Genomic DNA, 27673 nt, shown 5'->3' on the forward strand with positions numbered 1-27673 from the left:
CAATCCCACAGTGTACTACGGGTCCCTTTTCTCCACAAGTTCTCCAACACTTGTTTGTTGCTTTGTTTATGATGGCCACTCTGACTGGTGTGAAGTGGTATCTTACTGTGGTTTTAATTTGCATCTTTGATAGCTAGCGATACTGAGCATCTTGTCATATGTCTCTGGACCCTCTGTATGTCCTCCTTGGAGAAGTGTCTGTTCAAGTCCTTTATCCATTTTTTAATTGAGTTCCTTGTCTTCTTAGAGTGAAGTCCTATGAGTTCTTTATACATTTGGAGATTAAAGCCTTGTCTGAGGTATCACTGGCAAATGTTTCCTCATACTTTTTTAAAAAAACTTTTATTTTAATACTGTTTTCTTTAGCCTGGCAGAAGCTTTTTATTTTGGTAAGATACCATTTGTTTATTTCTTTTCCTTTATGTTCCTTGCTCTAGGGGACGTCAGTAAAAATGTTGCTGCCTGGAATATCTGAGATTTTCTACATATGTTCTCCTCCAGGACTTTAATGGTGTCACGGTTTATATTTAAATTTTTTTATCCACCTTTAATTTATTTTTGTGTTCCTTATACTATTCTTAACTTCCCCGTTTATTTTCTACCTACCATTTGTGCTACTTATACTCTCTCCCTTCCCCACTTCTCTCCCTCAGTCCCCCACTGATAACCCTCCATGTGATTTTCATTTGTGATTCTGTTCCTGTTCTAGTTGTTTGCTTAGTTTTCCTTCTTTCTTTTTTTTTAGGTTGTTAATAGTTGTTTGTTGTCATTTTACTGTTCATATTTTTATCTTCTTTTTTGTAGAAAGTCCCTTTAACATTTGATATAATAAGGGCTTGGTGATGATGAACTCCTTCAACGTGACCTTATCTGGGAAGCACTTTATCTACCCTTCCATTTTAAATGACAGCTTTGCTGGATAGAGTAATGTTGGATGTAGGTCCTTGCCTTTCCTGACTTGGAATACTTCTTTCCACCCCCTTCCTGTTTGTAAGATTTCTTTTGAGAAATCGGCTGACAGTGTGATGGGAACTCCTTTGTAGGTTAACTTTCTCCTTTTCTCTTTCTTGCTGCTTTGAAGACTCTCTCCTTATCTTTAATCTTGGCTAATGTAATTATGATATGCTTTAACATGTTCTTCCTTGAATCCAACTTCTTGGGACTCACTGAGCTTCCTGGACTTCCTGATAGTCTATTTCCTTTGCCAGATTGGGGAAGTTCTCCTTCATTATGTTTTCAAGCAAGTTTTCAATTTCTTGGTCTTCCTCTTCTCCTTCTGGCACCCCTGTGATTTGGATGTTGGCAAGCTTAAAGTTGTCCCTGAGGTTCCTAACCCCTCTCCTCATTTATCTGAATTCTTGTTTCTTCATTCTGTTCTGGTTGAATGTTTCTTTTCTTTCTTCTGGTCCACACCATTGATTTGAGTCCTGGTTTCCTTTCCCTCAGTGTTGGTTCCCTGTAGATTTTTCTTTATTTCACATAACGCAACCTTCATTGCTTCCTGGGTCGTTTTTATACTGTTGAAGTACCCAGTGAATTACTGGAGCATCTTGATAACCAGTGTTTTGAACTGTGTATTTGATAGGTTGGTTGTGTCTTCATCACTCAGTTGTATTTTTCCTGGAGCTTTGAACTGTTCTTCCATTTCGACCATTTTTTGTTGTTGTTGTCTCAGAGTGCCTGTTACATAGTAAGGGGTGGAGCCTTAGGTGTTCACCACAGCAACCCAGGTGGCTGTGCTGTGACACTGTATGTGTGGGAGGGTTTTGAAAAGGAATGATGCCGCTTGCTCTGTTCTCTGCTAGTTTCCAGTCACTTCCCCCGCTACCCACAATCAAACTGGGCCCTTCTGGTGTGGATTCCCAGTGTGTGGGCTTGTGTACATTCTAGGACCCCGTGGGTCTCTCCTGTGAGGATGAGTTTCTCCCGCTGCCGGTTCAACCCCCAGAGAAGTTTTCAGTCAGAGGCTTTGAGGCTTTGTTTTCCCCACACTGGAACCCTGAAGTTGTGTGATCTATTTGTTCCCTAGTTGTTCCTCCCAGTTTATCTGCACTTGAATGTGGGAACACCCAGTCTGCAAGCCACTGCCTTGCCGCAAGTCAATGAATTTTTCTTCTTTAATTCCTTGGCTGTCGGACTTCCTTACAGTTCGATTTTCTGTCAGTTCTGCTTGTTTTGTTTTTAAATTTGTTGTTGTCCTTTTGGTTGTGAAAGGAGGCACAGTGTGTCTACCTATGCCTCCATCTTGGCCAGAAGTCTGATCAGTTTCTTTTTTTTTTTTTTTTTTAGATTTTATTCATTTATTTTTAGAGAGGGAAGGGAGGGAGAAAGAGAGAGAGAAACATCAATGTGCAGTTGCTGGGGGTCATGGCCTGCAACCGAGGCATGTACCCTGACTGGGAATGGAACCTGCGACACTTTGGTTCGCAGCCCGCGCTCAATCCACTGAGCTACGCCAGCCAGGGCCTTGATCAGTTTGCTTTTAATGTACGCTGGTATGACAGCTGTCACAACACAATCTAAAAAAATTGTCTCAAATGAAGTTAAAGACAACTAAGCGCTAATACAACCAATTTACAAATAAAAACCACATGAACTTTTTGGACAACCCAATATATAAACAGAGGGATACGTTTTCATGATCTTCAAAAAAAAAAGGGAGCTGAGGAAAAATACTATAAATTCACAGGACTCACCATATCTAGAAAGGATATGACAAAACATATTTTATACATGAGACAGAGAGGGACAGAGACAGAGGTTTCCCCAACTCTAAAGCACCTTCAAATTCTCTCTCTTATATAAAAGCATCTCATATGCAAGCATTCACAATTCCAGGAGCAAGGAATAATTGTTATTAAATTGTGGTGTAATTTATATTAAAATATAGGAAGTTTGTGGTGGTGAAAAGATTAAGTGTTAATGCTGCAAGATAATCTTGTTTTTGCAAATCCATGTATATTGCAAGCCCTACATACAAAGGATAAAAAGAACTTGAAATTATTTTCAAACCCAATATTCAAAGCCTAAGACAAAGAATAATGGCCTTTCAAAGCAATAACTATGTTTTAGAAATTAAGAATATGTCCCAAACAAAACAGATAAAGTACTATGGTTCAAAGGATTACCACTTCTACCATCAAAAGATGCTGCACTAATGCAGATCAATCATTTCTCAACTTTTTCAGTTTACGTCTGTGAATATATATAGAAGTTAAATGGCTCAAAGTTCAGAATTAATCTTCTTATGCTTGTGAAGCCAATTGTCTCCACAACCTTTTTCCTCCTGAAACCCAAAGATACCATACTCCTCCATTCCTTATCCCCTTCAACTTTTTTCCTGTTTTGGCAAGATAGAAAGATGAAATGCATGACGTATCAGGACATATAACAGTGACAAACCAAAGTTGATAATCAAAATAATTATTAGCATACTAACCAAGTAAATATGCAAATATCTAGTAAATTAGAGAAACTACCATAATTAAGGCTCAGCTAATTGTTTTATCCTATGAAACAAGCTGCCTCCCCGTCCTCTATTCAGGAGACACTTGTTTTACATCTTGACATATTTATATGGCACCTATTACACCATGAACAATTTTACCAATAAAGTTCACCCAAATGTGTAACATTTTCTGGATCAACAATTTAAATAAATTAAAAGCCCCCTCCTTCAAAAACAATGATTTGAATTATACTGATATAATCTTAGAATGTTTGTATACTAGCTGCTTTTTAAGATATACACATATACATGATAGGACAAATAGTTTTTCTCTGTAAATTCATTTAAAAGCATATCTATAATTACCCTATCAAGGTCAGAAGGGTTAGAGTATCAAAAATAAATAGGTAATGCTGTTGAAGTGTTTTTAGTAGCAAAAGAAACAATGATCTTTTTTATAAGCTTATTTTTCATGTGTGAAAGTGTGAAGGTCACTAGCTTTGCTGTGTTTCTGTAAGTTTTCCTTTCAATAACCATTAGGTTGAAACATAACCTAATTTAAGATATGAAAATTAATTATGTTAAATAAAATTAGCCAAGGCGTGGAAGTTGAATCACATGATCCTGAAGTTGTGGTGGTGATGGCTTCCTCTGATCAAAAGGATAGTGATATCAGTTCCCTAATCTAGGATGCATGATCACTGGCCTTTTGAGCACAATAAAATAGAGTACAAATAGGTTGATGACCATATATTTATTTTTATTTTTCATTTAAAAGATTTTATTTATTTATTTTTAGAGAGAAGGTAAAAGAGAGAGGGAGGGAAACATCAATGTGTGGTTGCCTCTGGCATGCCCCTGCTACTGGGGACCTGGCCAGAAACCCAACCATGTGTCCTGATTAGGAATCAAACCAGTGACCTTTTGGTTTGCGGGCCGGAGCTCAATCTACTGAGCCACACCAGCCAGGGCTGATGACTATATATTTAATTTAGGTTGAGCTACCTATTTTTCATAGCTCTAGAAACATAAATATCTTGAAAATATCAGCAAGGAGAAGTATTCACAATATATGATATAAAATTCGGAGCATATGGAAATTTCTGTAATACATACAAATTTGATTCTACTACTACCCAGTCTTATCCTTTCACTTACCCCCACCTCCTTTGCTGCCTTCTCTCTCCATCACCCCTCCAACCCAGTTTCTATTACCAGGAATTACAAATGAACTATTATGTAATAAGGTTTTCAAAGAAAGAAAAATCATGATGTGATTTTTCAATCACTTAAATGTAACAGTATTAACTCCAATTATAAGTATAGATATCCACCACTTTCAATATAAACTGAAGATCTCACTCTTCAATTTACAATCCTCTCGTGTTTCCCAAAGTTAGGATTCTGCTAAGAATCCTATGAGACTGCACTTCATATTTCAAGATTAATTTTAAAGTGAAAGAAGTCAAGCTTTGAGACTTTCTAAAAGACCAAAAAAGCTTTGCTATTATTATCCCTCTTTCATTTCTATTATAGAAATGGTAGGTTCTTAATCATATTCACACCCATGAAGTCTTTTCTTGAATGGCACAAAACAGGGTTTCTATGTTTAAAATGTTATTGCTCAAATTCCTTTCTTTTAAAAAAATATACCACCATCGATAATACTTGACAATTGTAGCCTAAGCTATGTAAAGTCTAAAATAACCAAAAGGGATATACATTAGTGACCATTTTTTAAAAAATCCTCACCTGTGGATACGCTTATTGATTTTAGGGGGAGGGGAAGGGAAGGAAAGAGAGAGGGAGAGAAAAGAATATGAGAAACATCGATCAGTTGCCTCTTGTATGTGCCTCAACCAGGGACCAAACCTGCAACCTAGGCATGTGTACTGACCAGGTATCAAACCCATGACTTTTTGGTTTATGGGATGATACTCTAATCAACTGAGCCACAGCAGCCAGGGCAGTGGCCATTTTTAAGTACACTAAATAATGACAGATTATGTGGTAGGGAGCTGGGCTATTTAAGATATGGATCTGTTTATTTTATGCACTAAAGAATGCCTTGACCATCCATGCCTTACATAAATGATGAAAACCTGCCTATAAATATTTAGTTCTGCTAACTTATGTCTTCCATTAACAAGTTATATTTGCAAGCAACAATCCACTAATAAAGCCCTCTGAAACTTTTATCTTTACCTAGCAGAGAGTGGTAAGGCTGTTGGTGAGCAGGATGATAATCTGGTTAAGCTGTTTATAATGAAGCTTCATTACCTTGAAGTGTTACGAATTCTCAAATTATATCTCCAAATTACTTTACATATAGTTCAAAAATTTGAAAACTGTTAAAATTTTTAAAAACTGTAAAAAAATCAAAAGAAATACTTCCCTTATATCAATTCCTATTATATCAGAAATGTGCTTTTCCCCATTAATTTGGCTCTATGAATTACACCAAAGAGCTTGGATAATTACATTTTGGAGTTCATAAAGGACTAAAAACAGTAACATATACAATCCATTTAAAAGTGATGTAGTTTTGGCTTCAGAATTTTATTCTAAAGATTGTACAGGGCCAGATTATGAGGCTGTTGCAAACCTGGGAAATCTATCAGATGCATGAGATTTAAAAAAAACATTGGAAAGACAAAAGTAAATGCATTTTCCATTTGTACAACCATTCACTGGTAATGGAACCATTCAGTTAACCAATGGTTAACTAGTGAATTATGCAAAAGTAACCATTCAGATTTCTCTCTCTACATGAGTCACATTACTGTGATTTCTAGGACTTTTGGTAAGTTAAAATACTTGTTTATTAAAAAAAATAAGTGTTTTAATGAAACATTATATTAATTAAAAGTATAAAATCTCAGGCACTTAACTGAAATTAAGGCATGGGCCACCATAAAAAAATTATCACTAAAGAGTGCTGTATTGTGCCAGGACGTGCTACCTTGTGAGTGTCCAATTCTTTTAACCTCAATCTATTTGGATAGCACAGGGCAGGGTGAAAATGGGCAGCTTGTTTACAAACACATCACACATAGGTGACCAGGAGAAGGTATGCATTAACATGTTAAAATCTTGAAAAACTTTTCCAAAATCACAATGATATACATACCCTTTCACACAAAAATGTATGTTATTATCATGTAGCATGTTAAGATAGCATGTAGCTTCTTCATATCCTTTTCCCTTTCACAGAATTCAATTATTAAAACCATCATACAACCAGTGGCTCAATCTAAAATAACTTCTCCTAAATTCTCTTAAAGTGATCAATCCTTTATAAACACTAGAGAACATATACCATCAACTTTCATGACAAAGAGTCCCAATGCCTAAGAGGCTTAACACTCATATATTAGTCATGGCTGCATGGCTGGGAAAATGGACATCATGATGGACTCCTGCATTCTTCACACTGTGCTCATGGACAAAGTCTGTGTAGTTTCTATGTACAGGCTGGGATGGGGACAAGGCCCTTGTGTTCCACTGGTTTCCACCACGTTGACTGCAGTCACTGGCAGCAGAGAGCCTGGATGGTTGGGGAGTGGGAGGGGAGCACAGTTAGTCAATAGGAAAAGGAGAAAATTGGTGTGTAAGAGGTAATAAAGGAGAAAGTGGCATGCACCACTGCTACAAGCAGTTAATGACATCTCCATGCAAGTACATTCATTCAGTAATAACAAAGGTGGGGAAATCGCACAAATTTACATGTACGGAAAATGTCTACATGAAAATATGTATAGGTAATCAGTCTGTTAAGTGAATTAAATAAAGAAGAAATTTCACAGACAGCAAGACACTCTTTATCTGTCCCTGATGTTGCTACCAAAATCAAGGCAGAAATGTTGTTTGAGGTTCTAATGAGAAGAAAAAATATTATAATCTAACAATTCAAATATCTGATAGGACAATTTTACTTAAGGACAAAGGCACATATAAAAAACAGCAATTTTAAGAATTATTCCCCACATTAAGTGATTTCAAAAAACTGAAATCCAAGAAACAAAATTCAGAATGAGCATTTTTTAAAAAGTCTATCCTCAGAGGCCATCTAATTTTATATCAGTTCCTTTTATATCAGTTCCTAATTACAGTAAAGAACCACTGTTCCTTCTATAATCAAGTTTCACAGGAGCTCAGAATGAAATTCAACAAGTATAGATAATGTGATGAGATTGTAAGCCCCCTCCAAGAGTAGCTTAGTAACTGTATTAGATGCCTTTTAACCACAATGCTACAGAAGAGGTCTATAGAACTATGAGAGTGAAACACACATACAAGCAATTCCTGGTTAGAAATTATCAGAGTCCTCCAGTAGAAAGAAAACATTTAGTAAGGTTGAGAAAATTGAGGTATTATAATATGGCAAAAAAAGGCAGCACATATTTAAGATAATGACAAAAAATCACTTCAATTATAAAAGATGTCTAAGGATATTTAAATACGGTATTCTTCTAACTCAATCAAAACATGAATTCACTATTTTTCCTTGGGGAAACTGAAAAGAACTGGCTAAAAGAATTTCTCAGAACAAACTTGGAAGTCTTTTTTACAATAAAATAATCTTTCCTGCAACTGAAATACAATTTCTTCATCAGATCTAACCCATATAATAATTCATGACCCTCAAAATAGGGTCACTGAAAATTTAGGACATTAAATTAGGTTTATGCTTTCCCCAATAAATACAAGATTTTCCTAAATACTATTCAGTTTTGTTTTTGATTTTATAAATGACTTAAGGGGTTAAAAAAAAAACCCTTTCTTAAAGTTGATACTTACTAGACAATTCTAAGTTACTGATACACTAAATAATTCACTGAAACAATGGTGCCATTTAAAAGATATTAGAAAGAAAACAGGGAGTAGGTTTAGATTAAATTAGTTAAAAGTTTATCTGCCAGGAACAAAATAGTCCATTATTGTGCCCAACTGCTCAAACCTAGGGAGCATTTCAAAATTTTATTAATGTTTCACTTTCTAAAAGAGGACTTTTATATTCACTTAAAAGTATTAATAAGAATCAAAACATGCAGAAACAAAGAATGAAATGCAGAATGTATTTTAAATTAAGGCTGGGGAATCCATTAACTCCAAGACATGTTGGCTCTGCATTCTGTTCCATGCTACTGTTGACATACTCTGAGGCTCTTCAAGTTCTGAAGGTCACCATTTTACTCCTTTTCAGCAAGGGAGGTCTCACCACAATTACATGAAGAAAGGACACAGAGCTCCAAATGTTTCATTTTTCTTTTAAGTCAATACTCTCAAATTCAATATTCTTTCTTTAAAGGCTGCATCAAAGGAACTAAGTAATGCCTAACAAATCAAATTAAACAGATTTGATACCCACAGAGGCTGGAAAACTCAATAAAGATTTAGTGTCATAATACAGGATGCAAACAAACCACAGACTCTTGTTCCATTTTAATATAAAAGGTAAGCACCTATTCACAGGAGTTCTTTTATATTTGAAGTCTCAGTACTATGTTTCCTTGCCAATAGACTTGGTGGTAACATCAAGGAGATAAAAAATATGACTGCTTACTGGAGCTGTGTTTTCAGTAAGAAACTGAAGAAACTTTTAATGGCTTAAAACAATAAAGACTAAAATTTGACATTTAGAAGCCTCACTGTTCATACTTTAAGTATGTTGTGCCTACATGCGCACACACACGGATTCCCCCCACCCCAAATATACATACCATACTCTCAAGAGAAAAAAAAAAAGATAAAGAAAAATAGGGTGGATCTCCTCAATTTCAGAAACTAAACAAGTTATCTGGAACTGAAGTAAAAACATGACCAACCATCAAGAGCAAAGCGCCTTGCAATTAGTTAAGCCAAAATAACAGTGAAACACAATTACATAGGAAAGACTGAAAATGATCACCAACCACTGTTGACCCACCACCATGGAGAAGAACTGGTTGCACAGAAAGCTGACCAAAACCTTGAGATCACCACAGAAAGTCATTAGATTTCAGGTAGTAAACAAACTAAGAGCAAGAAAAAAAAGAAAAATGCGATGAATTATTAAAGTTCATTTCATAAATAGATGCAAAACTTGAACAGATGGTGCAATTAACATAACCACTGAATCACATAATTCCCAAGGAGCCCCCCAAAGCCATAATTGGGAAAGAATCAACCCACTGATTAACCCCAATAAGCCACAAAGTATCCATATTTGTACACTTACTATTAGTCTAAAAACAAAAACAAAAAACCTGGAAACCTAAACAAATGAAATCTCTTCCCTGTCATCAGATTCCCTCTCCATCCCTCAAGCGGAGTATTTTACACTTTGTTTTATTGGACTATGATCATGTTTCCTTTTGGCTTTATCTTCAGTCTCTAAAGAAGAAAACACATCCAAAGCAGTAGCACCATACTGTACGAATAACAGGTAACAAGAATATTTTCCTTATGGATCTGGGAAAACGTTTTACTGACTATCACTGAAATATTTTTTTAACAGAGAGTCCCAACCCCCACTATTCCCCGACCATGCTAAACAAAATAAGGAGAGCTATCTGACATTTGTCATCTGGACAGCTGTACTCCGGAGCTGCTTCATCTGTATCTCTTTTTTTCCTCATCCCAATATCTGCTTAATATGACTCTTTTCAGCTTACAAATATGAATAATTTGCTTTCAATCATATTTAAAGTACTCTATGATTATAGCTGGGCATTTAGTATATGAATAAGCAAGCAGTATTTTATTTTGGTTTAAGGAGTTAACAAACCATTTCCTGTCGTGCTGGTCTGTTCCAGGGCTCCTTGGAAGATTCTCTATCTCCACCAGCATAGGACCAGAGGGAATGGAAGGAGTCACAAGCAGAGTAGATCTCACACCCCAAGCCTTTGGACACAAATTATAAAAATCATCTCTTTTGCCTAGATAAAAGATCTCTTTACCAATGAAAAGAACATGACAATGAAACATAGTGAGCAAATACAATGTAAACAAATGCTTTAATATTATATATCACCTTAGAGATAAAAAAAATGTACAAAAGTTTCCCAGTTATACCACTATGAGAATTCAAGTAATACCAGTTTTTGTCATGATTAACTACAATATTCTAGTGCTTCAGAAACTTAATATTAAGAAGTCTTACCTGTTGGGAGCCATTACTTTGAGTTGAAGTATGACTGTAAAAAATGTAAGGAGGGAAAAGTCTATTAAAAACTATATATAGGGCTTCACATGGTCAGATGACAATGAAAAGTAGCTTTTATTTTAAAATACATTAATTTTGTTTCAAATAAAAAATTACTGTTGTTTAAAACTAAGAATATAAGATGATCAGAAAACATTTCCTCTTATAGGCACATACTTGCTTTTCTATAGTCTGCTTACTTCATATTTCCATATATTTTAATTATGCTTTAATTGTATTTTAATTTTACTTTAGATGTACTAAATGTGTTTTAGATGTTCTGCTAATCTTATTTATTCATTAAACAATATATGTCAAAAGATGAAAAAATAAAGATAGCACAAATGATGCCTTAAATTCAAGGCAGTAAGCACAAACATCCACATAAACTTACCTGTCACTTCTTTTATATGTTCCTACCCTCTAAAGATTTTCCAATGTGAGCAATAGCTCAGCATTTTGTAACTCAAAAGGCCTTAGTATAAACTTAAAGTTAGAAACTTCTCTGTATACCTTTCCTACAAATGATTTATAAGTATTTTTTTAAACTTTTAATTTAGGGTGCACTCTTTTCCACCACCCCCCTCTCCACTTAAAAAAAAAAACTAAACCTATAGTACAACAAAATAAACAGCCCCCTGTCAGAACAGCTAAAAAAAATTCAATAAAATAAGAACTCAAAGAGGAGATAATACCACAATAAAATGAGTAAAAAATAAAATATACTAACTTTAGACCTTCTAGAACTCAAACAAGGTAACAAAAAATATATTCAAAGTCATCTGAAAAGTTCTTTGAAAGAAAATAATGTACAAATTTAATGAGAGCAGTATATTCCAGAATAATGAGATATAGAATTAAATACATTCAGTCCCTAATGTTAAATTATTGACCTGCAAGGAACAGGAAAGAATATTTCAGGTACCCCAAAAAGACTTAAAAGCCAACCACTGCCAGTACCAGGTTGGCACAGACTTTTCCATAGCAATACTCAAGAATATTATACCCAGCCAAGATGTCACTGTAATAAAAGGAAATAAGCAAAGCCTGTCAAATACAAACTAACTCTCAATGCAGCATCCAGAAGCCTTTCTTAGAGGAAAGCAAAACAAAAACTATCTGATAATGAAAGACAACCAATTAAGAAAGAACTCAAGAAAGAAGAGGTCTTGTTAAAACGTTGGGTGATGAGGAATAAAACCATTTGATGTTATTATTTTTAATTAACTACATCTTTATTACAGATCAAGTCATCAAAATTTGCACTACCATTGATTGGGTTCAAATACAAGCCACAGCACTAGCTCTGCTCTCCGAACCTCGGGTTCCTCATTTGCATTAGACTGTTACAAAGATTAAATGAATTGATAGCAGCAAAGGACAAAGAACAGTGATAAATAAAACTGACCCCCCCCAAAAAAACCCTTAAAAATATATTTAATGTAGACCTGTTGGCAAGGCGAATGTAAAACATATACCTGTCAGGCAGCCCTGACCAATGTGGCTCAGTTGGCTGGGTTTTGTCCCGCAAAGTGAAGGGTCGCCGGTTCAATTCCCAGTCAGGGCCTGAGTTACGGGTTTGGTCCCCAATCAGGTTGCGTACAAGAGGCAACCAATTGATGTTTCTCTCACTCTCCTTCTCCTTCCCTTACCCTCTCTAAAAATAAATAAATAAAAATCTTAAAAATACACACACACACATGTACACACACACACATCTGTCAGGCACAAGTTCTTTTACTAATCACATTGCTCTTCTCAGCATACATTATATGCTGGTTTAAGTAATCCCAAATATTAATGAAATCTCATCCAACCTGTTTGGTACAGAAATGAGACTCACTATTCCATGATCCACTGGGTTACTCTCTGGAGCTTTTTGTTAAATTGGAAATAACTTCAGGTGGTGGTAGATAAAAAGAATGAATAACAACATGAGAAACAATTACCCTAATGAGTGATGTTAACTGGATCAGAGCTCCCTGTTTCCAAACACTTTGAAATGTAAAAGTACTATTTTCTCACAATTATACATATTCTTCCACCTCCACTAATATGAAAGTAGGATGCAACCCTTATCATTACTGACATAATCCAAGCTTTCCCTTTAAAAAATTACCTGCAATAACTGCCTCTATTTATCATTTCCTCCACCACTTCTCTTTTGTTTGTAAAATTCTACCCGCTACGCTTGTATAAAAATGTGAACTACCCTTTAAAATATCACTTCTTAAGATAGTTATTAGCTAAGACTCAGAGAAAATAGGAAATAAAACAGTACAAGGAACATGACTAACATCAGCCAATCTGCACACCTGTTATTCAACCCTTGTCAAGTGGTTCAGCTGGTTGGAATGTTATCCTATGCACCAAAAGGTTGTGGGTTTGATCCCTGGTCAAAACACCTATCTCAGTTGTGGGTTCATTCCCCTTTCAGGCTGTGTATGAGAGGCAACCAATCACTGTTTCTCTCTCATATCAATGTCTCCCCTGCCACCCTTCCTCTATCTCTAAAATCAATAAACATATCACTGGGTCGGGATTAAAAACATCACCTGTCATTCAAATTGGCACAGTATGAGGTCAAGAAGCTTTTTTTAAACCAAATAGTTGTGCTTTTTCAAACAGTACTGTTTTCCATGGTTCACTGTATCAAAACTTTTCGTGAAAACAGAATTACAAGGACAAGACTGAAAGGGCATTCATGCCAGTCTCAGACTCTCAAGCACCATTACGAGTAGTGCTCAATAATGTTCAGTCAGGAAAATTGGATCCCCCACTACACTTAATTTCTAAAAGTTTATTCTAATAAAAAATAAAAGTATCATCATTTAAATATCCCATTTCTAATGTGTTTTCAAAGCCAAAGGGTTACTAAAGAAGAGACTGAAAAATTACTTATTAAATTAATTTTAATTCTAGGAAAGAGACTATATAGTCACTCACTTTTTAGTCAGTAATGTGCTGTTTCAAAAAATTTTTAAAAGCCAAACTTACAAATAAAAGCCTTAATTTTGCAACTGGTTATCACTGCTTCAGTGCTTCATTTATATATTTCTGCTAACTTCATCAGGTTATAGTTCTAATATTTTGTCCTAGCTTCCCTATCAGGAAAGTAAGACATGATCCATTAAACAAACAAACAAATCAATAAAAACTGGTTGCCCTGGCTGGTATGGCTCAGTGGATTGAGTGCAGGCCTATGAACTGAAAGGCCACTCACTGGTTCAATTCCCAGTCAAGGCACACGCATGGGTTGCAGGCCAGGTGCTCAGTTGGGGACATGACAGAGGTAACTAATCGATGTATCTCTTGCACACTGATATTTTTATCCCTCTCTTTTTTCCTCCCTTTGCCTCTTTCTAAATGTAAATAGATAAAAGCTTTTTAAAAATTTTGAAAAACTAGCCCTGGCTGGCTTGGCTCAGTGGATTAAGTGCAGGCTGCGAACCAAAGTGTCACAGGTTCGATTCCCAGTCATGGTAAATCCCTGGGTTGCAGGCCATGACCCCCAGCAACCGCACACTGATGTTTCTCTCTCTCTCCCTCCCTTCCTTCTCTAAAAATAAATAAATAAAATCTAAAAAAAAAAAACCCTTTGAAAAACTACAGAATACCTCTAATATTTCTCCTCCATTATCTTAACAGCATAGCTTATACGTAACTACAAGGAAAATAAAATAATAACAGATAAAGAAACTTCAGGAATAGCCTTTCAAAAAGCAGAGTACTTTTGTGGTGAATTACTAATTAAAACCTGGTTTTAGCGTCTTTCTAGGTGAAAAACCAACTGAACAGGACACCCTAAGGCGAGACTGACCACAGTCAGTGTAGACAAATTTTAAAAAGGAATAGATTTAAATGTCCTGAATATGATACTTTAATAGGCATTCCAAGAGACTTTGATACATATCAAGGTTGAGAAACATTATATAAAACTATACAATGCAGGACTTCCGGCCAAGATGGAGGCATAGGTAGACACACTGTGCCTCCTCGCACAACCAAAAGAAGGACAACAAAAATTTAAAAAACAAGAAACAACCAGAACTGACAGAAAATCAAACTGTATGAAAGTCCAACAACCAAGGAGTTAAAGAAGACACATTCATCCAGACCGGTAGGAGGGGTGGAGTCATGTAGCCAGGACGGAGAGGCCTTGCAGCAAGGCCGAGGCTGGCGGATCCACCGAGGCAGTGGATTGTAGAACAGGGCACGGCACGCAAGGCTGCAGCTGGCTGGCAAGGTGGCAGCTGGCGGACTGGGTGGTCCCACATTCACGTGCAGATAAAACAGGGGAAACTGAGAAGTGAGACTGACCACACAACCCAGGGCCCTGGGGCTGAAAAATAAAACCTCAAACCACTGTTTGAAACACCTGTGGGGGTTGAGGCGGCAGTAGAAGAAACTCCCAGCCTCACAGGAGAGTTCATTGGAGAGACCCATAGGGTCCTAGAACGTACACAAGCCAACTCACCTGGGAATCAGCACCAGAAGGGCCCAATTTGCTTGTGGGAAGTGGGGGAAGTGGCTGAAATCTGGCAGAGAGCAGAGCAGGTGCCATTGTTCCCTCTCAGACCCCTGCCCCACATACAGCATCACAACCCACCAATGTGGGTTACCCTGTCCTGGTGAACACCTAAGGCTCCGCCCCTCACTACATAATAGGCGCAACAAGACAAAAAAAAAAGGCCTGAATGGAAGAACAGATCAAAGCTCAGGAAAAAATACAACTAGGCAACAAAGAGATAGCCAACCTATCAGATGCAGAGTTCAAAACACTGGTAATCAGAATGCTCACAGAATTGGTTGAATTGGGTCACAAATTAGATGAAAATATGAAGGTTATGCTAAGTGAAATAAAGGAAAATGTACAGGGAACCAATAGTGATGGGAAGGAAACTTGGGTCTCAAATCAATGGTGTGGACCAGAAGGAAGAAAGAAGCATCCAATCAGAAAAGAATGAAGAAACAAGAATTCAAAAAAATGAGGAGAGGCTTAGGAACCTCCAGGACATCTTCAAACGTTCCAACATCCAAATTACAGGGTTACCAGAAGGAGAAGAGGAAGCACAACAAGTGGAAAAGTTATTTGTACAAATAATGAAGGAGAACTTCCCCAATCTGGCAAAAGAAATACACTTCCAGGAAGTCCAGGAAGCTCAGAGAGTCCCAAAGAAGTTGGACCCAAGGAGGAACACACCAAGACACATCATCATTACATTATCCAAGATTAAAATGAAGGAGAGAATCCTAGAAACAGCAAGAGATAAGGAGGTAATTACCTACAAAGGAGTTTCCATAAGACTGTCAGCTGATTTCTCAAAAGAGACCTTGCAGGCAAGAAGGGGCTGTAAAGAAGTATTCCAAGTCAGGAAAGGCAAGGAGCTACATCCAAGATTGCTCTATTCAGCAAAGCTTTCATTTAGAATGGAAAGGCAGATAAAGTGCTTCCCAGATAAGGTCAAGTTAAAGGAGTTCATCATCACCAAACCCTTATGATGTGAAATGTTAAAGGGACTTATCTAAGAAAAAGAAGATAAAAAGTATGTACAGTAAAATGCCAATAAACTCACAATTATTAACAACCACACCTAAAACAAAGATAAAAATGAACTAAGCAAACAACTAGAACAGGAACAGAATCACAGAAATGGAGATCACATGGAGGGTTATCAACAGGGGAGCGGGTGGGGGAGAGAGAGAGAAAAGGTATAGAGAATAAGTAGCATAGATGGTAGGTAGAAAATAGACGGGGAGGGTAAGAATAGTAGTATGGGAAATGTAGAAGCCAAAGAACCTATATGTATGACACATGGACATGAACCAAAGGGGGGAATGTGGGTGGGAGGGGGTATAAAGGGTGGAGGGGAGTGAAGGGGGAAAATGGGACAACTGTAATAGCATAATCAATAAATTATATTAAAAAACTATACAATGTAATATATACTATTAAAATGTACTTATTGCTTCCTCAGAAGTTGTACTTCTAAAAGGTGGTCTGAGTACCCTCTCCCCAGCAAAACAAAGATTTAGCTGGTGACAATTATTTTTAAAAAATCATGAAGAGGCATACATCAAGTGGAGAAACATTTACTCAAGAAAATCTTCTAATTCTCAAGAGCCAAGTCATTTGGGCCACAATTTGGTCTCCTTCCCCACTGTCTCAAGTTCAGTTTTGTGTAAGCTCTACTCCAGTTGGTGCAGGCAAGAAAATGGTACTTCTCCAAACAATGCAGACTTTAAATCAGATATTTTAAATACGTTCAGGGACTAAAGATGTAAGGGAAAGGTATTGACAAAAATGTCTCCACAAGTAAGAGAATATCAATAAAGAGAAAAATTATAAAAAAGAACCAAACAAATCCTGAAATTGAAATACACATAACTGAAATAAAAATTAACTAGGAAAACACAACTACAGAGTTGGAGCAGCAGGCAGGAGAATAAATGACTTTAATATAGGTCAAGTGAAATTACGCAGTCTGAACTACAGAAAGAAAAATAGTGAATAAAAATGAATCAAGGCTTGAATACTTGTAGGACAACATCAGGTGTAGCAATATATATATAATGGGAGTCTCAGAAGAAAAGGAGAGAAAAGAACAAAAAGATAATTTGAAGAAATAGTGGCTGAAAACTTCCCACATTTGATGAAAACAATATACCAGAGAAAAGCAACCAGCTCTAGCTGGTGTGGCTCAGTGGACTGAGTGCCTGCCTGCAAACCAAAGGATTTTTGGTTTGATTCCCAAACAGGGCACATGCTTGGATTGTGGGTCAGGTCCTCAGTAGGGGGTGTGCAAAAAGCAACCACACACTGATGTTTCCCCCCTTCTCTTTCTACCTCCCTTCCCCGTCTCTAAAAACAAAAATTAAAAAAAAAAAAAAAGGAAGGAAGGAAAAAGAAGAGAAAAGGAACCAAAATCAGTAAGTAAAAATATCTAAAAAAAAAAAAGCCCTGCCTGGGGTGGATCAGTGGATTGAGTGCCGACCTGTGAATGAAAGGTTGCCAGTTTGGTTTCCAGTCAGGGAACATGCCTGGGTTATGGGCTGGGTCCCTGGTTGGGGGTGTGTAAGAGGTAACCAACTGATGTATCTCTTACACACTAATGTTTCTCTCTGCCTATTTCTCCCTCCCTTTCCCTCTCTCTAAAAAATAAATAAAATCTTTAAAAAAAAATAAAAAGAAACACAACCAGAAAAGAACTGGATTGGCAGTACTTTTCACAGATAAAATAGACTTAAAAACATTAAGTTACTAGAGAAAAAGAGGAACATTTTTATCACAATAAAAGAATCCAATGCCCTGGCTGGCGTAGCTCAGTGGATTGAGTGCGGGCTGCAAATCAAAGTGTCGCAGGTTCAATTCCCAGTCAGGGCACATGCCTGGGTTGCAAGCCACAGCCCCCAGCAACCGCACACTGATGTTTCTCTCTCTCCCTCCCTTCCCTCTCTAGAAATAAATAAAATCTTAAAAACAAAACAGCCCTTAAAAAAAAAAGGAATCCAACAATTATAAATATATATGCACCTAACAAAAGCCCCAAAATATATGAAGCAAAAACTAAAAGAATTGGAGAAATAGAAAATTAAACAATAACTGAAGACAGTAATATCATAGGTCTTAATAATAAATAGAACTAGACAAAAGATCAATAACGAAGTATAAGTCTTGAACAGTATAAACTCACTAGAGCTAACAGTCACCACAGAACATTATATCAACAATGGAATATATATTCTTCTCAAGTTCACACAGGTCATTTTAAAGGGATCAAAGTCATATGAATCATATTTTCTAACTAATGCATAAAATAGAGAAAAATTGATGAAACCAAAAGCTGTTCTTTGAAAAGGCTAACAAAGTTGACAAACTTTACTTACAATGACAAAGGAAAAAAAGGAGAATAAAATTACCAAAAAAAGAAAGTTTAAAATATTCACAAATATGCAGAAATCAAGTAATATCCTTTCAAGTAACCAATGGATCAAAGAAATCACAACAGAAATTAGAGTAATTTGGGACAAGTAAAAATGAAGAAATAACATACAAAAGCTTATGTAATATGATTAAAGCAGCGCTTGAAGAAAAATTTATAGTTATAAATGTTATATTAAAAAAGAATAAAGATGCCCTGGCCTACAGGCTCAGTTACTTGGAGCATCATTCCATATACCAATTGAGGGTTTGAGCCTCCAGTCGGGACATGTGCAAGAGGCAACTAACTGATCAATGTTTCTACCTCTCATCAATGTCTGTCCCTCTCTCACTCATTCATTCCCTCCCTCCCTCCTTTTTTTCTCTAAAAATCAATGAACATAACCCTAGGTGAGGATTAAAAAAAGAAAAGAAATATCACATATCAAAAACTTCATCTTCTACCACAAGATACTAGAAAAAGAGAATCAAATTAAACCTAAAACAAGCAGAGGAAATGAAATACATCACAGCAAAAATGCATAAAATAGAGAAATATTGATGAAACCAAAAGCTGTTCTTTGAAAAGGCCAACAAAGTTGACAAACTTTACCTACAATGACAAAGGAAAAAAAGGAGAAACTCAAATTACTAAAATAAAAACTAAATAAGGGGTCATCACTACCAATCTTACAGAAATGAAAAGAAAATAATATGAACAATTGTATGCCACAAATTATATATCTTAAATGAAATGGACAAATTCTAGAAAGACAAAAACTTCCAAATTGACTCAAAATTAAAATGAAACATGTACAGACCGGTAACAAGAAACTGAATTAGAAAATTTTAAACTTCACAGAGAGAGAAAGTCCAAGCAAGATGGCTTTAATAGTGAATTCTACCATATATTTAAAAAATTTATTCCAATTCTTTACAAACCCCTCCCTCCAAAAATAGGAGAGAAGGAAATATTTCTCAACTCATTCTGTGAAGCTACTATTCCTCTGATACCAAGCTAGATGAAGACATCACAAGAAAACTGTAGGGCAGTGTCTTGGATGAATACAAACTCACAAATCCACAATAAAATATTAGTGAGCCAAATCCAGCAACATGTATTATTATAAAGTAGGATTATATACCATGACAAAGTAGAATTTATCCCACAAATACAACTGCTTATCTTCAAATCAGCCTTTCTTCTTTGAGCTCCTTGTGTGCAAGGATAATGACCCATTTATCTTTAAATCTTCAGACATGTGCCAATAACAAATGTATGTCATTCTCACTATAAATAGCAATACACACCCATTCCACTCCTCGTTTCTTTCAACTGCTTTATTTCTCTTTTTGTCAATTTTATCTGGTATTATATGTTGTTCCCAAATGCTTAGAAACAATACTTGGATAGATTTTCAACAAACATGTTTAATTAACGACAGCAACTACATGAATTATTAAAAATTCTATGTCAATTCCTAAGTTGCAGGGCATTACCCACCTGAGTTCTTCAGGTCTTGCCGTACTTGCTGACAGAATACAAAAAGAAAACACCCAATTAGTTTTCTCTGACATGGTAAACTGCATCACTACTCATACAAGTAAATCTGGACTAACTGCTTTGTAAGCCATGTATCTCAAACACAGATTTAAAAACCTTCATTTCGCAAAAGTGTTGTAGGATTCACATCATTAAAGTCAACATGACAATTACTTTCATTTTTTAAATAAAGCAATAAATTAAGCATACATCTTTTCAAGCTGTCGAGAGTGAGCTGAGTGACAATGGAGTATTGTCAGTTCAAACTAAGAGTTAACTTGGAATTTTAAATGATCACAAATTGAAATGGCTTAACTAATAGCTATTATTTAACTTATAACCATACCAAAAGTTATAAAGTATAACTCAATTATTTTAAAACATTGACACTATTGCCCTGGCCAGGTGGCTCAGTTGGTTGGAGCTTCGCCCCATACACCAAATGGTGGCAGGTTCAACCCCTCAGTCAGGGTACATACCTAGGTTTGTGGGTTTGATCCCATCGAGGCACATATGGGAGACAACCAATTAATGTTTCTCTTTCATATGCCACGTCTTCCTGCCTGCCTGCCTGTCTCTCTATCTCCCCTTCCTCTGTCTCTAAGACCAATAAGCATATCCTCAGGTAAGATAAAAAAAAAAAAAAATGACACTGCCAAGCATCAGGTCATGGTGGTTATTTCTGGACAATCAGTGATGACCCTAGTACTGGACATACTTAAAGTTCAATCTGTATTTTAATACAAACTTAGATTTGAAATCAAACACTACTTTTGGTAAAGCATGTTTGTGATTATGTAATTAAAGTAACTTGCAGGAAGTAACGTTTATGAATTTGTCAATGTCAGTATATGATACACACTAATGATTTACATTCAGAAACTGTTATGGAATTCTTAATGATATTATAATACCATATGACATAACTTTTACTTAAAATGTATTCATCATTTATCAATGTTTTGTGAAGTTCCTAAGGGGATTTTGAAGATTATTATGAATGAGATCTAAAAGTCAAAAAGAGAAGCGGTAATGTCATATATATATATATATATATATATATATATATAAATAATATGTATAGATATAAAAATATATATTAATAGAATTAATAGAATAGAATAAATATAATAGTTAATACAAACGAAAACTGAACACGAACTCAGGATAGTGTTTACATTCAGATTAACATAAAAATTATTCTCAGCAACCACGTAGGCAATTATTCCCTTTGTGTTTTATTAAATTGATTATATCTAAACCAAATTCAATAAATAAAAGTACTTTAGTTGACTGGAATACACTTAAAATTCAGACAACATCCTCTCAAGTAAACAGCAGCAGCACCATGAATTGTCAAGAAAGAAGAGTCCTTTAAAAAAGTGTTGCATTTCACCTTTCATCTGTAGAGTTCGTCGAGAATATCGTTTGCTGGGCCTTCTTTCAAAGGATGTTGATCTTCTTGCTTTATTTGTTTTTGTGGTCTGATACTCAGTTTTCCCACTAAAATAAATAAGCACATTAATAGAATAAGAGCATTTATGACCTACAATAATCAAATACATGTAAATGAAAGAAAAGCCTAGACTGTGATTCCTCTTTAAAAAAACCATCCTGAATTTCATCCTGAGGGAACTGCTTTTCATAACAGTCTTGACATCTCTCTTTACCACGTCATTCTTTCACTCTTTAGGCTTGCGTGAAATATGTGACACAAAATATATTGTTTTTTGTTAAGCATGCACATCACCTAAGAACATATTAAATCAGTTTGAGATATCTGTGCTTTTATGGAACTTCCCTCCCCTCCTCATTCATAATCCTCAATGGAAAGTATGTAATTACCTCAAGATTTTCAGTTACTTTTTCTAATAGTGACAGACCTTCCAGAATAATTTTTCCAGAAATATTTAAATTATTGTCCCACTTGCCGTGATTTCCATTTAAATTCTGTTAAGAAAATGTCTCCCCACTTTCAATACAGATAGAAGCTCTCTTAATGAATCCCACACAATCATCTTGCAACATTATTTATATTCCTTCTTTAAATCATATTAACTGAGTCTCATGACATGCTGAAAAGTCACAACCAATAATCTACTCTCAGGTAAACCAAAATATTCCTAACTTACCAACAAATAAGGAGTCTGTAACAATGGAACTTCAGGTTTAAAAAGGACCCGAAACGTTATCCAAATTAATTTCCCACCCAGTGCAGGACATCCTTTTTCTATATGGTGTTTACTCTTGGATCAAGATACCTTCAAGTTCTTGTTGTATGGATTTAAATTGGGGGCTAATTAATATATAGAGTAAATGTAAACAGGGATACAAATTCCATTGTACCATTACCGGCATGCAACTCCATTGCACCATTATATATTTCCTATCGATTCTGGAAATTACAATCAATAATAATAAACTATTATTTTGGCCAATGGAAAACACTGGTGAACCACTTTATTTCTCTATACCTTAATTACCACATCTATAAAATGAGAGAGTGGTCTAAATTTTTTGGACTCTATGCAAAAAAGATACAGCAGGCAGCTATTAATATCAACCTGTATCTAAATCGTGATCCTAGCCGAATAAATCCTGATCGCTGAGAACCCTTCTGTACAGGGCCTCGAAGGCGGAAGAAGGCATGATGCTCCACAGCACATTTCCATAAATGTTTGCATGCTTTAGGATGGTCCAGTCTAAAGACAAATGTATGCTCTTGCTCTTTGCCCTGAAAAAGAAAAGGATGCAAAAAGAGGTAACTATTGGGTTTAACATTCCTGTCTCATTACTTAGCTACAGATACAACTCCAGTGATACTATGAATCATATAAAGCATTTGGTTTGCTCCCTGAAACTCAAACATTCTTATAGCTACCTATATAAAAAGGAAGAGTTGAAATCTAGCTGTCTATTTTCTCAGCCAAAATAAAACTATAGCTAAAAGGGTCCTCTCTACTTATGTAATCTCATTTCTCAGAGATACATAAAATGAGGTTGTATCTGCCACACTTTGGGATAAATGTATAATAACAATTTAAGGGATTATACAAGATCTGGCAATATGTATCAACAGACTTAAAAATGTCATATTCTTTGTCATAGTAACCACACTCACAGGAATTTGATTATGATAGTTAACATTCATAGGCAATTTCCTATGAATTACTTCAACAAGCAGTTACTACTATTAGCCCCATTTCACAGGTAAAGAAACTGAGATTTAAGAAAGTAAACCGAAGATCACAAGGCTACTAAGAGAGGAAACCAGAATTTGAACCTAGCCCTTCAGGCTCCAAAGCTTAACTTTATAATATCTAAGCTATATTGGCTCTCCAGGAAATAAGATTTTCTGGGAAAACGAAATTTACACCCAAAGATTTTATTTAGTGTCATCTATAACAGTAAAAATTGGCCAAAACTTTAAAAAAACCTAACTGTCAAAATAAAAGAAGAATGGCATATTTGAACTAGATCTACATGGCTATACCTGTTAAGGTAAAATAAGTAAGCTATATTTATATATAAATTACATATATATATATAATTTATGTATATTTTAAGACCACTCTACCATGTATTTATATTTGGAAAATGTTAGAGAGTATGAGAATGATACCCTCCTCCAAGAGTGGTGGCCAGCTACAGGGAAGGAAGGGACAAGCTGCAGGGATTAAACCTTAGCTGTATCAAATCTACTATTATTAATTTATCTATCTCTAAAAGTTAATTCTGAAGGAACAATGCCAAAAATGTTATCTAAATGAGTGAAATGGATACCAGTTTCATAATTTCTTTGAATTTTTCAGTATAATTAAATATGTAACTTAAAACTACTTTGTCATTTTCTACTCTGGGAATGTGGACAGTCTACATTCCACTGCCAGAAATCAGGGTTTGCACCTTTGCACATGGGACATGGCCCTGGGGGTGGCATAGTACAACCCCTTGCCCAGTGTCCAGGGCATTTACACTTAAAGTATATTTGATCTTTTTGCCCTGGGCATTTTTGTGGCTTTCCTGGCTTACCCTGACATGGCTGGACATTGCCAATGGCACTACCAACAGCTACGCTATTAACTTGGCCTGCCTTTCCTCCCCTTCTTTCCTATGCTGGATCTGTTCCTTCCTTTCCTCAAGGTATTGGCTGTTAAAAACCAAAAAAGCAGTGTCTATTAGTTGGGCCATAGGAGTTTGTGGACCCATTTGTAACTTCGGAAAGCTTTCTACAAATATCTGGTTCTGACTGGCTAATAAAATGCTGCCCCATTAATACTTGACCTTCTGGAGAGGATGGATCTAGGTTAGTATATTTCCTGAATGCCTCAATCAGCCTACTGCAGAACAAAGCATAATTCTCTTCCTGTGCTTGTGTTATTTCTCTGATCTTGCCATAATTTATAGGCTTTCTAATGTATCATTTCAACCCAGCTAATAAACACTAAAACATGGTGAAAAAAATAAATAAAATAATAAAAATATTTGATGAACTCTGTATGTAGGGTTTTTTTTAAAAGATTTTATTTATTTTTAGAAAGAGGGGAAAGGAGGGAAAAAGAGAGGGAGAGAAACATCAATATGTGAGAAATACATTGACTGGTTGCCTCTCACACACTCCCAACTGGGAACCTGGCTGGCAACATAGGCATGTGCCCTGACTGGGAATTGAACCAGCAACCTTTAGGTTTGCAGGCCAGCATTTAATCCACTGAGCCACAAGCAGCCAGGGCTATGTGTAGTTTCTTCATGACCTTGATATAATCACAGATTCTTAAATTTGAAGAAATAAAAAGTACTGACCACAAGGAAAAAAATTTATACATTGTATAAATTTAAAAATTGAAACCCTTTACATTAAAATTGAAACCCTTTATGTATCCAAAAGATACTATTAGGGGAGCCAAAGGCAAGCCAGGTAGCAGAAGATACTAGCAACACACACATCTGAGATAGAACTAATATCTAAAATAAATAAAGAACTTCTTCAACGGGGAAAAAAAGCACACAATCCAACATAAAAATGAACAAAAGACTTAAATAGGCACTTCATAAAAGAGAATATCCAAATATCCAATAAATATATAAATAAGTGCTATACATATAGTCATCAGGAGAATGCAAATTAAAATAATTCTACAGAATGGCTAAAATAAAAAGAGTACCATATCATCAGCAAAAAATAAAACAAAATGAAAAATAAAACAAAACTCATAACACTGTGAGTGGGAGTGTAAACGTATATAAACACTTTGGATGGAGGAGTGAATGGAAGTCACACTGATCTCCTCCCAGGACCAATCTGGAATTACAACTCAATTGTGGAGAAACCACCCGAACAATCAACTGAGCAATAGCAAGAGAGACTCCTTATAACCTCGGACAGACAGAAGAATCAGCTTTGGCACAACCTATCTAGTAAGGAATGTGGTGGAGACTCGAGAGCTGGCTGAGTGCCTGGAGGTGGTGGCACAGCTGGAGGGATAATTTAGTGGCTGGTAGGATCCCCCTAAGAATGGGGTCTAAACCCTAAGCCAGGATCCCCAGTCTAGAGCACCAGAGCCCAAAATGTACTGATTAACAATCAGCAGCAAAAAGCGGCAAAGTTGCAAACAGACAGCTGGAGACACAAGAGCCATTTAAAGGGCCAACGCACAAATTTTCATTTAGAGCCACTTATTGTGGGCTCTGGCAAAGGTCGGGGTGCAGAGTGGGCTGATGACACCTGAGGAGACATAAGCTTTGGGGAAAGAACTGAGAGGGTAGACCCTGGGAGACCCTGGGACTCATGGGGAATGAGTCATCCCCCATACAGCAGCAACTCCCCTCTGAACAGCAGCAGCCTGAGAAGAAACACCAGTCCCAACCCCAGGGGGGACTCTGCCCTGGTCCTGTGGTGCTTAAAGGTAACTGCCAAGTACAAAGTGACCAGACATATAACCGCAGGAGATAGGCACAGAGAGTAGATCCCTGGCAAAAGGAGGGACAGAGTGGATTAGAGAGAGAGATTTAGGAATGGAGGCTTTGGGGGGAGAACTGAGACTAGCCCCTGGGATCCCAGTGCTGAGCCAACCATCAGGCTCCACCTTATGGTGCTTAAACCTGACTGCTGAGTGAAGTAACTAGATTAACAAAGATTAACAACTGAAGGACACAGCCAGGGACAGTAGATCCCTGGAAGTCTCAAATAGGCTGCCTACTACAGTCAGACACGGTCAACATCTGACATCACCAGAGGCAGATCCAGAAAGAAACAAACTGGTATACACAGGAGGCTACCAAGACAATATCCACTGTGGTCTTCTCCGTGATTTGCGATATTTTCTTTCCTGCATAGCTTTCCAACATTGATTTCTTGTCCAGGAAATTTGTGCATATTAAGTCACTAGATTTTATTATACTATAGTTTATTTCATTTCACAAATTTTGCCCCTCCTTTCTATTACTCCATTTTTCTTCTTTCCTCGCATTATTTTCATTTCAAATTTTATTTTCTCTCTTCCTACAACTTGTTTCCATTCTACACTCTATTTCTCCACCATCCAGCCTCACAAAACCACTTTTCTTGGCAATGGTCATCTCACATCCTTTTCCCCTCACTCATAAAATACTCTCTCTCCACCTTAGGCATCTTTGCTACTTGGTTGTGGATATGGTATTTGTTGCACTGTTTTTTTCAATTTTATCTCTAGAGCTTCACTAATTCTGTATTTCAAATATCAAATATTACTGCTCACCTCTCCTACTTTTTTTCATTTCAAATTTTTAATCTTGCTATCTTAGTCTCTTTTTTCTTTTTTATCTTTCTTCTCTTTCTTTCATCCTGCCCTGTTATCTTTCTTTATTCTCCTTTTTCTTTTTTCTTATATCCCAAATTTTAATTTCTGCCTGTCTTAGTCTGGTTTTTATTCCTCACTCTCAGTATTCACTCACCCTCTATCATTTCAAAATCACCTCCCATTCCTCAAGACATCTCTTAGACTTTTCTTTGATTCATTTTCCCCTCTTATTCCTGTACCACCTATATTAATTTTAGCGCATTTCTTGTTGATAGTACTGTTGTGGATCTTTCTCTCCAATTTGGCTCCTATATTTTATAAATTATTTACTATTTTTTCCTTCCTTTTTCTTTCTCTCTCACTTTATTTTTATTATTTTAATTTGTTTAAACCGAGTACTATACGCTTCCCTTCTCATACTCCCTTCCCTTTTTTATTCATGAGGTAAACTCTACTTTCTCTCTTCAAATTGCTCCAACTCCTAACTCTTATTAGTGCTCCTCCCTCTACCCTCTCAAAATGATTTTTCTTTCAGTAGGTCATCTCATAGCCACTCTCTTTTTTTATAATAGTCTTAATCTCTTTACACCCTTATTAATACTGGTTCATTTGCTGTTGATAGTGGGATTGCGGTGGGGAGTTGTTTTTGCAGGTGTGGTTTGTTTCCTGGGCTTTGTGGTTTTGCTCTGGTAGCACCTGCACAAGAGTACACAAGACATGGTGGCCAGAGTGATCCTCAGTCAACCATCTGGAGGGAAGGATTCACCAAAGAAACACCCACTAATAATCAAAACCA

At 36.3% G+C, this 27673-nt stretch overlaps 1 protein-coding gene across 10 annotated transcripts in view; it reads right to left on the reverse strand.

Annotated features, from left to right (window-relative positions):
• EPB41L5 (erythrocyte membrane protein band 4.1 like 5) overlaps positions 1-27673 on the reverse strand; it is a 172775-nt gene that overhangs the window by 97420 nt on the left and 47682 nt on the right. For 9 of the 10 annotated variants that reach the window (XM_036023605.1, XM_036023604.1, XM_036023603.1 and 6 more), the window contains exons 12-16: positions 22663-22832; positions 21495-21601; positions 20060-20087; positions 10593-10626; positions 10218-10333 (exon numbers count right to left, since the gene is read on the reverse strand). In XM_036023605.1, coding sequence (XP_035879498.1) covers positions 10218-10333; positions 10593-10626; positions 20060-20087; positions 21495-21601; positions 22663-22832 — 455 coding nt within the window. Of the gene's footprint in view, positions 1-5625; positions 6996-10217; positions 10334-10592; positions 10627-20059; positions 20088-21494; positions 21602-22662; positions 22833-27673 lie in introns of those variants that run through there. The other variant, XM_036023610.1, reaches the window with a different exon arrangement.

Source organism: Phyllostomus discolor, chromosome 4 (assembly GCF_004126475.2).
Source record: "Phyllostomus discolor isolate MPI-MPIP mPhyDis1 chromosome 4, mPhyDis1.pri.v3, whole genome shotgun sequence".
In the NCBI taxonomy this organism is placed as follows: Eukaryota; Metazoa; Chordata; class Mammalia; order Chiroptera; family Phyllostomidae; genus Phyllostomus; species Phyllostomus discolor.